Below are 16,902 nucleotides of genomic sequence, written 5' to 3' on the forward strand. Positions count from 1 at the left end.
AACAATCACGTGACGTTATATGAAATGATTATTCTGCAAATCGTTCTTGGTCATTACCACGCCCCCCCCCCCCCCCCAGCTTGTACAGTTAGAGTTAGAGGCATAGGGGTGGACTCTTGATTTTGTGCCCTCCCCCTTTATATACATATAGGCCTACATATATTAATAACCGGCATAATGAGAATTACTAGGCTACTATTGAATGCCTTGTATTACTTACATGACGATACGCTTAATATCAATCAAAGTATGAAAAATATAGGCATATCAAATATAATTTTTACTACACACATGCATTTTAAGAAAATGTAACGCCTGAATGTTTAAAACAAGCAAAACAAGAAACATATTAAAGAGAAACGATTAAAAAACCCAAATTGACCCTTCCCCCTAATCCCCTAAGGCAATGTTTCGTGTTGTTATATGATCAAGAGACGTCGTGTTTCTTCCAGACGTTTTCTCTCGTGTTGGTGGGGGGGGGGGGGGGCGTAATTAAAATTTCGGACGACGACGACACTGGTAAAAGTATATATTTTCGTTATAAATTTTATTTCGTTCGAGGGGTATAGGGACCCATTCCGGCGCCCGTTGCCAAATATCAATGTTGCGCCCCACATCGATTTAAACTAGTTTATAAAGGCAAGTAGCAGTCCCACCCCCAGATAGACTGGATACATTTTTGGGTCGTTTTTTTTTGTCTGTGTGTGTGGAATTTTGTCTTTCGTGTTTCTGTTATTCTAATATTTCAAGGCACAGTTCGCAACTAATTGCTGAACGCCAAGAGTAAATATTAGGCCCAGATTTAGGCCTATAAATAATATAGGATAACCATATTAGATTACCATATCCGAAAGCGATAATTCTTAAGTGTTTATAGATCTGTATATTAAAAATCTCGAAGGTCGAAGATCCGTTCTCTAATTAGGCCATAGTTGTCGATCCATCACGTGATATTAGCATACTTCATGAAAATGGCGATCTCCAAGTAAATATTAAAATACAGACATTTACAATAAAATTGGATTGAAGTAAAAAATCTTAAATAGTAATAGCGTCAGCTACTTATCAATTTAATACAAAAGAATGAACTTTAGCACCATATTTAAGGTAACGTTAAAAGAGTATGTGTGTAGGAGGGGTTGGGGATTGGAGAGGCTAAGGGCACTGTTCAATGTGGCGATGTGCAGAGGGGAGGAGACTTTCGCGACATTGTAACAAGGGAAAGGGGAGCCAAGAAAGCATGACGTCACAGTTTAGCATTTAAAAGTATATGTTAAAAAATTAAATGTTAGCATTTATTTAGCATTTTATGAAGATGTATTGAAGAAAGTGTGTATGTGTGTGTGGGGGGTGGTAGGGGGGGGGGGTGGTGGTGGTGGCAAGATTATGTGTCACACAATTTATGGATGAGGTAGGGTGCTGGTATTGGTATAGGGCAATAACTAAAATATCCTAGATTAGGGCCTAGTTAACAATGTCTGGTTTTCAGTCCTTTCTTTAACACTTTTCAAGGCTTTTCATAAATACACGTAAAAAACTCCCTTTTTCTTGTTATCTCCCCTTTCAAAATGAATTTAGTAATCTTTTAATAAAATTTCATTGACTAATCTAATGTCTAATTAAATTAATGAGATATTGCATTGTCACCGGAGAATAATGTATCTGTAAAATTAAAAAAAAGAGAGTTTTATTAGAACATAGGTCTAATAATAGACATTGTGAGCTAAATAAAAGCTTTTCAAAAAACATGAATACATTTTAAAAGTAGTGATATTTTTTAATACAGTGAGCCAATTATTTACGTTGTCAATGTCTCATTGTCTGGTATCGCTGGTTATTGTTAAGTTAACAATATAAAGGATGTTGCTTTATATTGAATTGTTGTGACAAGACCTTTTGTTACTTGTCAGTTACTTAGTTGTTGGTTGAACTATAATTTCTATGAAGTGGTTCCTAGCAGTAGCAATTTAATTTAGCAATAATGAAGCTATATCATGACAGCTATATTAGTCCTATATAGAAACAATTATGTAGCTATCCATCAAAATATAAAGTTTAAATATCTCGAAAATCGTAGCTACTTGTGAATCTAGAAAATGTGTCATAGGCATAGGTATCAGAAAGCCATGTCCTGGTACATTTGGATGGCAAAAAAAGGATTATTGCCTGTACCCCCCCCCCCAAATGCAAATGAATAAATATAAACTTTAGGCCTATACAAAAAATATATACTTTAACCACTAAAATTTAAGCCCGACCCCTAAATTTCCATGTAAGTTATTTGGTAGGTTTGCCTGTTGCCCCTCTCGGGACATAGGCCACTGACAAGAGCTTTCCTGGCATCTCTTGCCTGGGTTAGTCTCTCCAAGTGTTCCAAAGTGTATCCAATCTTCTTTTTGTCTTCTTCCAGGTCACGTCTCCTCTTTTCTTTTTACCCTGTGGATTTCAGGTGATGGCTTGTCTTTTTATGCTGGATACCAAATTAGCCTCTGATGTTTATTATCACACCTCATTTCTACTGCGTTGTTTTTTTTCCTTCTCAGTAAGTAAAGTCTGTACCAATCACAAGACAATACATCAAATGAAGATTTGATTTTAAGTTTAACTTCTATATTGGTGATGATAGATTATGGGATATCTTAAATTTTTAAAATATGCACAAGCAAGTTGAACAACAGAAAACATTTAAGGGTTAAGTATAGTAATATTTGACTAGAAACTCAAATATATTTTTATTACTATGCCTAATGAAAAAGAAAGACAATAGAAAAAAAATTTAACATTTATAAAACAAATTATTCAAAAAACCCAATAAAACATTTGTATGTTAAACTTGTATAAAACGTGTTAAAAATCCGACAATAACAATTTGTTCAAATAACTCGCATCATCATTAACGCGAGATTAAAATCATTAACATCTCTGGTGTCTTGGAATGTATTAAGTAACAATTTAATATTTTCTGACACCTCAAGGCTTGCAACATACTGATCTTTAACTTTTGACAAACTTTCTCTTCTATATCTAATAATTGCACCATTGGTATGGATAAAAACCATAAATTGGAGGTCATTCATTTGAATACAAAAAAATTGAGCAATAACAAGCGTCATCAATGAATACACTTCATCAAGCAATGATAAGGTCTGTATTTTAAAATGAAATATTTCAAAATCTATATTTTTCCAGAAAGCTTTGCCATTTTCCGCTCATAAGCATTCTTGTATTTTCCACCTTTTTCCACCTGTGACTCTTGCCAGAGCTTGGTAAAAAATGGATCTTTGGTCATGGGTCTATACTTGGAGTGGAAGTACATGGAGATTAAGATTGGGTTTCCTGAAAAAAAAGTTAGTTTAGCATCAGTTATAAAGGTGGTTTAATAATCATTTTTAAAACTTTTATTTTTATATCAATATCAACGAAAAAATGTTTTTAAAAGTTTGTTTCATATATGTGAGAAAAAAACTGGTTTGGTTTTAGTAAAAAAAAAGCTGATGGAAGCTGCCCTGATTCCTTAGAAAATTTTAATACATTTAAAATACAAAAAAAATGCATTGTTTATGTACAACCAAAAAAAGATTATTCTTTTCAATTACTGCTAACTGCGTATGGCGTATTATTTGATAACTGAAATGTATTTCTAAAGGCAATCATTTAATTTGACTAAAGAAAGTTTTACCAGAAGAAATACCTAGCTTCTAAACAAAAATAGCATTGACTTAACCAGCACTGTGGTGTAAAGATCAATTCATACAGGACAATTAGTTATTGTGATGTAAAGTTTGATTCAGACAGGACTATTAGCTTTTGTGATGAAGAGTTTGATACAGACAGGATGATTAGTTAATGTGATGGAAAGTTTGATAAAGAGATCAGGCACCTGTAGGTGTTGTTGGGTACTGGTACTGTTGTAAGGTCCAGGGAGCCTCTACTTGTGCCATGATAGCTTTAGAGAACACATTGCCATCCCAAGCTGTTCCCTACAAGATAAAACACACAGGTCACAACATTTTGTGATGTAGCATAGCTCTGAGTAGACAAAGTTAAAATAAAGTAACTTGTTCTTTAGAGGACCTTTAACACATTAGTATCAATTAACAACCAAGCTTCCCATCAGTGAGTGGATGCTGGGCATACTAAATGCCTCCACTAAAAGATTGCATTGAAACTAAGAAGCTGCTCACTAAATGGTACTTACATTTTGGATAAGTTGAACTAACCACTGTGTGAAGAAATCAAATCTAGGCTTGTAAAAACTGAAATAGAAATTAAATAATTCATTTAATTGCGATTATCGCAATAAAAATGGAAAGTTACATTATTTGTCTTACAGACTGGTATTAATAAAACATACTTCTTTCACACTTTCATGAAAATGAAATGCAAAGATTGTTTATTTTAGGCACTATAAATATAAATACTGATCATACATACATATATGACTATTATTGTTTCTTAAATTTCTTTGGCTATTAATCTTGTTTGTCACTTTATACATTTGAAGACCAGCAGAGTTCTTCCATAGAGTCAAGTTTGACAGTTATTTAAAAACTATTTAACTGTTATAACATCTACAGAACAAAACTCATTTCCCCACAACTTACTCTGCTGTTACACCTGCCCATTGTTTAGATGAATAGTCACGAATCTGGGCGAAAAAAAGCATTTTTTTCAATGTACTTTATTAGACAATTGAAAAAAAAAACTATTTAAGATATAATCCTTAATGAATTTAAATTTAAATTTCATTTTATATTTTATGTATAACCAATATGATCTACAAATACTTGGCTATTATTTAAAATTATATTTTCTGATAATTATCTAAAATCTGCTTTTCCATGTTTATGATTAGGCAAAACACGTGATATTGCTTAAAGCAACTCAAATGTCTTACCTCCCCATTGGGCCCCCAGAGTGTTATTTGGTTGCGAGCATTATATTCATACAACTTTGACTCGTCAGCATCTGTAGCCCATGACCTGGCATCAGCTATCCAGGTCCCCAGAAGAAAACGTTCATTGGCTGAAAGCAGGTGGTCCAAGTCTGCTAGAAGATCTACTAGGCTGGCACCAGCCACCCTAAGAGAAAATGTACAGAAGTAATATTACATGATGGTATTCAAATGTCTGACTTGTTTCTCTTTAGATGTAACAAATGGTGTTCAAATGTCTGCTTCATTTTCTTCACTAGTACAGATGTAACATTACACAAAAGTATTCAACTATCTGGTTAATATCTTGTCTATACAACAAAATGTTGAGACTGCATGGCATTGTAACTCGTACCAGATGCAAATGAGGATAGGCGATCTAATTCATTATTCCTTTACCCCTTCTGTTAAAATCACACAAGCCTAAGTCTTCAATAATAGATCTCATAGTTTATTCCTAAAATAAAAAACAATTTTCACCTATCACTTCTTTCTGTCTCATGTATGATTCCAATCTTTTGTAACCTATTCTTTTGTAACCTAATCTTCTGTAAAAAAAAATCCACCAATTCTGAACAAGTCTTATTATAAATTAAAAATTGAGCTACAAAGCAACTAGATCTACGTTATCTATGAATTTTCTTCTGACTGATGTTGACTTTGATGTGTAGATGGGATAAGCGATCATTAATCGTTACTGAATGGTTGGCTGGATTTGACCAAAGCGCAACATGAACAACTAAAATGCTTGCGCTGATTTGGGCTTAAACCTAACCGTGTGGGTTGAAGTATACAAAGATTTGGGTATGGCTAATATAGTAATAAACAAAATCAAATAAACTTACTTAACAGCATTAACATTTTTGTTATTAAAGCCAGTGTTAAGGTCTGTGTAGAACTTTAACGCAACAGTCTGCAGGCAGTTTCTTGTGATATCAGTGATGTCATAATGGAAAAGTTGACTGCCTGCCAGGTCTCCTGAGGCTGCCAGCATAGCATCCCAAACTTTATACAGATCTTCAGGGTTGTACCAGACCTGAGGGGACAACACACACAAGAAATATTTAGAAAATTAAAATACAAAGGGAAAAAAACAAACAAAAATAACAACAGGAAAAACAGTTATAATGTAACAAGTAAAATAAACTTTACAACTTTAATGTGACTTAATTTAAATGAAAATCTAAACTTGCATTGGTAAACTAGTTAATATGAAAATATTAAGGAAAAGGAAAAATGTGTTAACAAAATGAATAAAAAAAAGAACAAGCAACTCTTGAAAACTATTTTTTGATGTTTTTTTTAAAAACTTCTATTATGGTCAAACATCACATAAAGTTAAGAAAAAGATCAGATGGGATCATGAATATTCACACATAACATTAAAGAAAACATACAGTTTATTATACTTATAATATACAGGCAGTGTTTACTTTACATTTAAAAATTTTAAAAAGACTTTTTCTTTATTTGTTAAAATCAATCATTTTTCAAAGCTTTCATTTTTCGTGTGCGATCAGGAAAACATAAGTTAATTAATCTGATAATTTGAATTTTGATCATGTCACACCCAATAATTCTCCTTTTTAAAAAAAAAATTATGTGTTAAAGTAGGTCGACCTAATCATTTACTCACATTTGAGTGGATGTCAGAATTGGTGGTAGGTCTCTGGGTGATTAAGACATGATCAAAATCCCAAATTTTAGACGTAGCATTGTAAACACTGCTCTGACAAAGACAGAAAGAAAAACATTCAACCACCATCAAACAGATATCAGGTAGCCCGTCTCACAGCAAGTGATCCACAAGACCGCTGCTGTACTGGAACATGGATCACTTGCCTCTTGACGAGCCAGCAACAGGACAGCTTACATGTTGCCCAGTATAATTTAGTGCTGGACGCCTGGAAATGACAGCAGTGTCATGGTCATTGCGACCATCTGTTACATTGTAGACACTTCTCTGTAAAATGTAGCGTTGGGTATAGGTATTAAAGGTATATGCCAAGTTCATGCTTTTTCTATAATGTTAACTAATTTTATTACCAATTATTTATAGTAGATATGATTTTCTATGATGCTGTTATGATAAGTTTTCATTAGAATAGAAGTATAAGAAAATAAAAAATTTACAATATTGCTTAAAACTGTTTATGAAAGAAATAAAAAGATTGTATAAGAAGTTTTCAACTTTATTAATTCCACAAACCATTAAAAGTTTCCATGCCACTACAGCATCTGCACTGTCTGCACCATAACGCTGGTGGGAATACTGGGTCACCCTAAAAGATAGGAATAATTGCTAAATCGCTCCAACTTATCAAATACAAAATTACCACTGACTGGTCTAATAAAGACTATTACTGATTGATCATACACCAAATTACCACTGACAAAAATACGACTGCCTGATCATACAAAGAATTACCACTGATCATACAAAAATTACCACTGATCAATGTCTCTGGGCTCTGTCCTCCATGAGTTCTCCATCATAAACTCATACATGACCTCATTCTGGTGAATTCCTTCAGGTGTTAGACCTATCCCTATCATTGTGGAGTTAGGGAACTGGCGACCAGCAAATGGACCCTACAATGTATCAAATATATGAAGTATTTTTATAAGAGCCACAGTTTCTATCTCTACTGTAAATTTATAAACATATCATCTTTGATAAGGTTTAGGGATAATTTAGTTTGTTGTTTTATTAACAGTGTTTACTTAAAAAAAAAGCTTCTGGGCATAGTGCTGACCCCATTATCCCTTTATAAGCCTAGGTCACAGAAACAGGTGAACTCTACTTCACTTGCCCCATAGACCATCAGGTTTGGAAGGGGAACTTTACTTTACTTAAAAAATACAACTGTACTTTTATGTTACTTAACACAATTTTGTTGTCTTTTCTAAAGTATAGTACAAAAAAGTACTTTTGTCTTAATTATAATATTATAATATATTTTCTTCTAAAATTGTACCATGTTAATGCTATCAACAGCACCATACAACTCCATTGTGCCCCCAAAGTTATGCAACATACACCAAATAAACGGCTGACCATAGTAAGATTCAAATTTTTGATACAGGGGTCCATTCTCTGAATCTAAGTCCAACACAATCATTCGTCCCTATGTAACAGAGGACAAAATAAAAATGGAGAAAAAAAATTAAGCCATCTTTAAGATGGAAAGAAAATAGAACATTTCAAATGTAACTATACATTGAGAAAACATGAATATTTTTAGTTTCTGGACAATACATTATGTTGGCAGTAACTGACATGTATACATGGCAGACCCATGTAAATCTAAAAATACACTTTCAGACCAGGTGGGTAGAGTTTATCAATTCTTAATTTGTAAAATGAATGGATGGTGTGGTCAGTTCTAAGTCCAGTTTTCTTTACTTCCCTAATGCAAATTAGGTATCCATCAGAGCTGGGTGGACTCAGTGATGCAATACAGCTGGGTCTGGTATATGATTCCTTTTTGTCATGGTCATAGGTGAACTATAAAATATGATCAAGTTTAAATCTTCCCTTTAGGTTTATGTTCAAGTCTCACCTGTGGTACTGAGGTGACAAGAGCTTTGACAAGGGTTGGTGTCCAGTAGGAATCATAAAACAGCCATCCCTGCATTAACCTAAAGTTCAGACAAAAAGATGATGCAGTCACAAAAAATGTACTCTAACAAAACAAAAACCAAAAGTAAAGTGTCTGGTCATTCAACAGCATAAAGCTTACTTAGTTACCATAAACCATTGTTCTTGACAGATCTGTATATATATTTATACAGAACAAGAAATCCAAGAAAAAAGTCACTAAAAAAACTCACAGCAAATTATCTTAACAGATGTATACACTCACACAGAACAAAAGACTTACCAAATAGCTTGTGGGTCACCAGCCAGCATACCATAGTAAACAGCTTTTCCAGCATTGCTAATGTATGTAGGATCACTGTAGGATATAATCACCATAATAAAATCATATGTATTTAAGATCACAGTAGCATAAAGTCTATCAACTAAAGTATGCAGGATCACTGTGGGATTAAAAATCAGCATGTTAAAAACTTATGTTTTTAAAATCATAATAGCATAAAGTCTCTAACAACATGTATGCAGGATTCTGGGGAATACAGTAATAACAACTAAAGTATGTAGGATCACGGTGCAACAAAGTCATTAAAAATAATGTATATAGGAATTCTGTACAGTAAAAAAATTGACATTGAATTATATTACTAAGTAGATAGAACTTAAATTAAATATTAAATGACAGATTTATGTTTTGTGGAAAAACATTTACCTAGATGTTGGGGTCATTTCATTAAAAGTATCAGCATTGTAGATGTGATCTGTACCAAACTCATTGGTTTGCTGTTGAGAAAACATTGGCATTAACAAATTACATGCGATAAAATACTGATCTCACTGTAAACCTGATTAAATTGCAACCTGATGCAATCTTTCGTGTAACTGACAACTCTGTTTAAATATACATGTGAAAGCTTTTCATGATATGAACCGATCTATTGTGCACAAGTAAATATTTGTAAGATAGAGTAATCATATACAGGCTTCACAATGTTTCTGGTTTCTGCCCTAGTTTACATTTATGATATATATATATATATATATATATATATATATATATATATATATATATATATATTACAAATTATACAGCTGTTTAGCAAGCTTTTATTACTCACAGCTTCAATAAAAGCTTTGCTGATTTTGTTGAACAAAGGATCTTGAAAATCCAACAGGTAAGTTCTGAAAAGTAAACTTTTTTTTTTACTTAGTTTTTATAATAATTCATAAGTCATTGGTTTTTAACCTGGGTTCAATTAAACCCCAAGGGGTGGGGGTCAGTCTCAGGATTTGTTGAAGGTTCAATCAAACCCCAGGGGTTTTGTTCTTTTAACACAGTGATGTTGATGCAAAGGTCATTTTGTCTACTAGTAAGCTATATACGTTTTGGGGGTTTATCGGTTTCTCCAAAAAGGTTATAAAACACTGAAACCTTTGCTATCTACCAAAAATTTCTGGTATTAAAACACAAGTCTTATAAAACATGAACACAAATGATAGCACAATCATTTCATTAACTGACCAGTGATGACCTTTACTTGTCTTGTATATTTTATATTTTAAACTAATTCCTAACATTGCTGTTGTAATTACTGGAGAGTTACAACAATATCCCTAAACTCTGTATAAATATATTTTGTAACATAAATAAAGAAACACATACCCTGAATAAGTTGTATTAAAATCATTCCATGTTCCTAACCTGCTGACTTTTGCTTGTGGAAAAATTCTGAGTTTAAGAAAAGAATTTAATTTTATGATGTACATAGTATGCTATTTTATAACTTAAAATTATAAAAACAACAGAAAAATTCAAATTCTTAAATAATATGAAATCAAATAGAACATTTTTTAGGTTGTTAAAAGAATTGGAGAATAATAACATTTTTAAAAACTAAATCAAATATAAAAAAAACCACCTTGTTATTCCACTGGGCACATGTCCAGCAAATGCAGGTAACACAGGTATCATTCCAAATGACCTCATGCGCTCAAGTATCTGATGTTGTAAAATTAACTTGTTGGTTATCCACATCTGTGGGAGTGGACCTCCCCATCCTTGGATGTTACCCATTCTAGCCCTGGTGGGAAATACATTTTTCTTTACTTAACATTTTGTATAATCCATTTAAAATTATGGGCATATTAAAAACAAGAAATAAAAGTAAAAATAAAATAATTTAAATGATACAAATTAAAACAACATACCAAGCTAGAAAAGCTGGACCACCAAAAAATCCATCCATATCAGCTTGTGTGAATCCCAAACTCATGTAAACCTAAAGAGAAAAAGTTGATAGGTCATTATTTAAGTGAAATTTATAAAAAATGACAGTTAAAAGAAACTGATTCAAATTCAAGTTAACTAGATAGTGAGGGCTATTTTTAGCAGTTAAACACATGAAGAAAAATTAAGAAATAAACAGGTTCAAATATGTTCATACCATAACGATATTTAAGAAAATAAACATAAAAAGTATTTTATAATAAAATTAAACAGATTTTTAAAAACTATTTTGAAAAAAAAAACCCAGTTAAACAGGAAGCAATTCCAAATTAAATTTTTTTAAATACCAAAATATTTAGTGAAATATTTATAAAATCTAGCTTAGTTAGTTTGGCTTGCCTAATCAAACACTGATGCAATGTATTTTGCTAATAAGATATGACTTGCCCTTTGAAAAATAGCCTCTTGACCTGTAAATGCAAGAGGTAAATTAATTCCTTGCATAGCCATCCAATCAATTTCTTGTTCCCAACGTGGCCATTGCCAGAATGCCATTGTATAACTGACTGTACAAACATTCTGATAATAACGGAACCTGTCATAAAAGAATAATTTACAACGATTTTGTACTTTAATCAAAAGTAACAATATTCTCAAAAATCAAGATGATGCTTACTGTTGATTGTGAATGACTACAGTTAAAAACATAACAGCTTACTTGTCATTGGTGGTAATTTTGATGGGAGTGGTTATAACTGGGAGAGTTGGAGGCAGCTCTGTTTGTTGACCTGCCCATGTGCGCTGACCATTACAATAATATTTTAGGTAATAATAGAATCCCATTGAAGCAGCAACACCACTTGTACCAGTAACCTCAATTCCATTCTCTGTAGATCGTAACTAGAAAAAAAATTGATTTGATGGCAAAATTAAATATGGCTCATGAGCAAAGTTTGTTAGAAGTTAGAATGGGGTAGAACACTTTATTAAGTTTTGAATATTTAAAAAAATAAAATTATGTTTTAAATACTTTTTGGTTAATAAAAAAAGCATAAAAGCAGTACTACATCAAATTATTAAAAACATTACAACACTAGAATACCCATGCCAGACTAATTTTTGATCTGCCCCCATGTGTTTGTATTAAGGCTTGTAGGCTGACAATTTTTCTAATCCTGTTGACCCAACGAAGCAACAGTCCCACTCAGACATATAAATAGCCTATTTATAACTTCACATATCCTCATCTTCAGCTACATCATTGTTTAAAATGGTTTAAGATATTTTAAGATAGCTAATTAAAACATTACCTGGAATGTATCTTTATTGTTTGGTCCAATACTTGGATCAACTATAACATTAAATTCAGAAGCTCTGTCCTTGATTAATCTTCTGATCAAATCCTTTACAGCTTGAGCCTGTTGTTCAGGGGTTGCTTTTGGCTTAATGTGGTTAAGTTGTGGGAAATCTACATGATTGTGGTAACAACAGAAATAAGTAATTTTAAAATTTTTCCTTCAAGATTTTCTATTAAAAAAAAAATTAAGTTATAATCTTTTAGAAACAAAGTATATCACTTTTATCAACAAGATATCAACATTTGCTTTATAAAAAGCTATATAAAAGGCAACAATAAAAAAACAACTTGGCTTAATTACAAAATTACAACTACCCTTTTCAAATTAGTGCATTTGTTTTCATTGGCCCTTTAATAAAGCATCACTATAAAAAAAATGACCTACCAATAAGGGCTGTTACAATTGGCATCAACACCATCACAGAAAAGTAAGAAAACTTCATCTGCAAAATTATTTAAAATTCAATACATTTTTATCATGGAATGGGGTGGACACAATTACTAACCTGAAGTGTCAAACAAAATGTTAAAAAATAATAAAGAGAGATAACAAGATTAATTGGTAGGGATATATTATATACGATCAGTTAGAAGAGCTTATTCAGTGATGTTTTCACACCTGATATTGATATCCAGACGTTTCTAGGGATACAAATGGTCGAATTAAAATATCGACCAACTAATCAAGTCTTTTTAGAGCTAATTAGACAAACCCCGATAAGGGTGGAGGGGGTGCAAATCGAAAGTTTGAGGGGGGTGCAAATCGAAAGTGCCGCACCGGGTTACACCCGACCTAGCTACGCCACTAAAAACTATTTGAGTTTTGAGTAATAAAAAAACTAACTTAAAAATCTGGTTGTTCTTAAATATTTAGTTCTAGACTAGTATTTAGTAAATAAAACAATACCTTGTTATGGAAACAAATAATGAATTTCTTGTATGAAATTAATTTCTTTATACGAAATGTCTGAATGTTTGGTTGCTTAAAAGAAACTCAATAAAGATAAGAAAATGTTATTGTTTAATGGACTTCGCCATTTTCAGCAAGTCACATGATTCGATTTTAGCAACAATCACGTGACGTTATACGAAAATGATTATTCTGCAAATCTTTCTTGGTCATTACCATTACCATGACACTGGTAAAAGCAGAGGCGTAGCGAGGGGGGGGGGGGGGGGGCGGGGGGGGGGGTGCGGACCGCACCGGGTGACACCATTTAGGGGGGTGACACCAAGGCAAAAAATAGCAAATAGCAAAATATATAGAGAAAAACTTGAGGGGGGTGCAAAATAAAAGTTTGAGTGGGGGGGGGGTGCAAATCGAAAGTTTGAGGGGGTGCATATCGAAAGTTTGGGGGGGGGGGGTTGCAAATCGAAAATTTGAAAGCTTGTCCCCGGGAAGGGTCGCTACGCCTCTGGGGGGGGGGGGGTGACACCAATAAGTGCCGCACCGGGTCCATACCCGACCTCGCTACGCCACTGGGTAAAAGCATATATTTTCTTTATACATTTTTGGCAGAAATTGATGTAAGTGTTTCATTCATTGCTTTCCTTCAAACACTTAAAGGGTTATATTGCCTTGGTTTTATTAGAAGTTGAATTTGTATAATTCTACGTGCTAACAAACAGTTGTTTCACTCTACATTTTCAGATGGATGTGACATTTGCTGCATTTAGGACTGGAAAGGGGGGGGGGTTGGCAGAGTTTCTTCCAGGTATCTCTTCGGGTGGGGGGGGGGCGCAGTCCCGTATAATTCTGCGTGCTAACAAACGGTTGTTTCACTCTACTTTTTTAGATGGCTGTGACATTTGCTGTATTTAGGGCGGGGGGGGGGGGGGGGGGCGGCTGTAGACTGGGTACATTTGTGGGTCGTTTTTTTTTGTCTCTGTGTGTGGAGTTTTGTCTGTTCAAACGTGTTTCCATTATTCTAATATTTCAAGCAGAGGCGTATCCAGCTTTTCGTTGTAGGGGGAGCGAAAAGAGCAACAAAAAAAAAGGCGCCGAATTTTTAACACCTTCTATATACGAGTATTATATATATATATATATATATATATATATATATATATATATATATATATATATATATATATATATATAATTACTAGCTGTATGTCATTACTTCGCTATGATGTAAAATAAATTCAAAGTAGCACTCTGAAGAAATAAGAAAAAACACACAATGTAGGCCGACAAAACAAAAATTGTATCAATATATATATATATATATATATATATATATATATATATATATATATATATATATATATATATATATATATATATATATACACTACAACCAAATACTATGAACGTAACATTATCTGTTTTGTAATTCTTGTAAAAATTTTCTTACATAATAATTCGTGAGAAATTATTTAAGTCAAGTGAAATAGGGGAAATACTCACTCTCTTAATATAAATATGTATATATCTAAACATTTAATTATAAATGTCAAAACAAATAAATAATTACTTTAGAATATAATGAAATTTTTTACCACTATTCGTGTTTACAAAATGTTTTTTTCTATAATCAGAAATTAATATATCGTCATCATAAATGCTAAAGTATTACAGCATAATGAAAGTTTTTAAAATCAGTGTTGGTATAAAACCACGCTTTTCGATGTAATAGAAAAACACTCGTAATAATAGCCTACATTTAACTATATATTGGGCTTTGGTTCAAATCGTATAATCTTAATTACTAAATTAACTACTGCTTCTTTGTGTTCTTTAAAGATAATTTTTTAACATAGTGATAGGTATGGATTAGATCACTGTATTGATCACACACTTTTTTACTGGTAAATGCAAAAACAATACTCACAGAGTTTTACGTTTAAAAAGCTAATTTTCTGGCGGCATGGTACTTTGGTACATCATTACGCTTTTTTCTACATGTACTTAACAGATCAATTCGGGGTGGGTTGGGGGGAGGGTGGGTGGGTTCAACTTCATTCACCACTGTCAATTATCCAACCCAGTGTATACCTAGGTGTGACATTAATGTCGCTCTACACAGTTGTGGTGGTGAGGTGTGTGTGGGGGGGGGGGGGAGATAACCAACTCAGAGTGAACATAGCGTCAGTTTTTAGATGACTGTTCTAAACATACATATATATTACACAAATATATATTACAGAAATAGATTTAAATAAGTAGCAGTGGTATTATGACAATATTTTTTTACAGAGGGGTCCATGGGGGAGGGGGGTTTCCAAATATAAGTTTCCAAAAAGGCGCCACTTTGCGGAAAATGGCCAGAGGGGGAGCGGCTGCTCCCCCTGCTCCCCCCCTGCGTACGCTACTGATTTCAAGGCATAGTTCGCAACTAATTGTTCGCAAACAGTAACTACTAGGCCTATATGTAGGCCTATATTATAGGATAACCAGATTAGATTACCATATCCGAAAGCGATAATTCTTAAGTGTTTATATATATATATATATAAATATAAATTAATATAATAAATAAATCTCGAAGGTCGAAGATCTGTTTTCTAATTAGGCCTAGTTGTCGATCCATCACGTGATATTAGCATACTTCATGAAAATGGCGATCTCCAAGTAAATATTAAAATACAGACATAGTTACGATAAAATTTGATTGAAGTAAAAAATCTTAAACAGTAACAGCGTCAGCACATATCAATTGATTACAAAAGAATGAACTTTAGCACCATATTTAAGGTAACGTTAAAAGAGTATGTGTAGTTGGGGTTGGGAATTGGAGAGGGTAATGACACTGTTCAATATGGCAATGTGCTGCTCGTAGAAGTGGGGTGGGGTGGAGAAGGTTTAACTAATAAACGCGGTAAGCATTTTTTCCAAGAACGGTTGTCCTTAAATGACGCCACACTTTAAAAAAAGGGCCGGGTGCAGAGGGGGTGGTAGGGGAGGAAACTTTAGCGACATTGTAACAAGGGAAAGAGGAGTTAAGAAAGCATGACGTCACAGTTTAGCATTAAAAAATATTTTAAAAATTAATTGTTAGCATTTATTTAGCATTTTATGAAGATTTTTTGAAGATAGTTTGTGTAAGGGGTATTGGCAAATTCATGTGTCACACATTTTATTAATGAGGTAGGGTGCTGGCAATAATTAAAATATCCTAGATTAGGGCCAATTTAACAATGTCTTTGGTTTTCAGTCCAAAATTTTGGCATGTTTTCCTTTCTTTAACACTTTTTAAGGCTTTTCAGCAGTCTCAGATGAAAAGGTAAAAGGTGATTTTTAGCGCAATTTCCATTCTGGAGAATTGCGTTTATTAACTCGTCATTTCTGGGAATGTATGGATGGATGAATGTATGGATGTATGAATGTGTGTCCGGGCTTTAAGTCGTATCTCCTCCTCAACGAAGCAATATCGATGACTAGTTACAAAAGCAATTATGTTAAGCAAGTTACGAGGATGAACATAGGCCAAAAAAATTCCGGGTTTCTTTCATGGATTTCCCGAAAAAGCCAAAAAACCTCGAAAAAAATTCAGTTTTTGGCCCATATCTCGGCAACCAGACCACTTAGCGACTTGAAACATGTACCAATCGATTCCTGCCATAATTTAGAACAATATTGCCGAAGAAAGTTTTCAAAAATATCCTTTCGTTCGGTCACAAAATATTTTTTGAATTAATTAAAATTTGGACCGAATTAGTAGGCATGTTTTTCCAACCACACCACACGCGTCATCACGTTCAATAGCTGCGCCATCACGTTCAATGGCTGCGACATCACGTTCGGTAGCTAGGCGCGCAATGGTTTTTAGTCATGTTACTCTATT

The 16,902-nt window shown here is 33.3% G+C and overlaps 1 protein-coding gene across 2 annotated transcripts; it reads right to left on the minus strand.

Moving 5' to 3' along the window:
* Positions 1-2,713: 2,713 nt before the first annotated feature.
* On the minus strand, positions 2,714-13,171 carry LOC131938033 (alpha-N-acetylglucosaminidase). 2 transcript variants are annotated; one of them, XM_059295858.1, is made up of 22 exons: positions 13,023-13,171; positions 12,501-12,558; positions 12,069-12,226; positions 11,477-11,658; positions 11,206-11,353; positions 10,740-10,810; positions 10,451-10,612; positions 10,195-10,260; positions 9,650-9,713; positions 9,244-9,314; positions 8,818-8,892; positions 8,497-8,575; positions 7,912-8,061; positions 7,383-7,525; positions 7,143-7,215; positions 6,570-6,662; positions 5,779-5,969; positions 4,898-5,081; positions 4,605-4,648; positions 4,199-4,256; positions 3,881-3,980; positions 2,714-3,336 (listed from the first exon to the last, which is right to left on the minus strand). In XM_059295858.1, exons 2-22 carry the CDS (start codon positions 12,556-12,558, stop codon positions 3,176-3,178), a joined length of 2,331 nt encoding a protein of 776 aa, XP_059151841.1. In that variant the 5' UTR covers positions 13,023-13,171; the 3' UTR covers positions 2,714-3,175. The 2 variants fall into 2 exon arrangements, with proteins under 2 accessions (XP_059151841.1, XP_059151842.1); XM_059295859.1 differs by lacking the exon at positions 6,570-6,662 and adding an exon at positions 6,807-6,896.
* Between the last annotated feature and the right edge of the window lie 3,731 nt (positions 13,172-16,902).

Source organism: Physella acuta, unplaced genomic scaffold (assembly GCF_028476545.2).
Source record: "Physella acuta isolate Inbredline_101_S28 unplaced genomic scaffold, ASM2847654v3 ptg000230l, whole genome shotgun sequence".
Taxonomy (NCBI): domain Eukaryota; kingdom Metazoa; phylum Mollusca; class Gastropoda; family Physidae; genus Physella; species Physella acuta.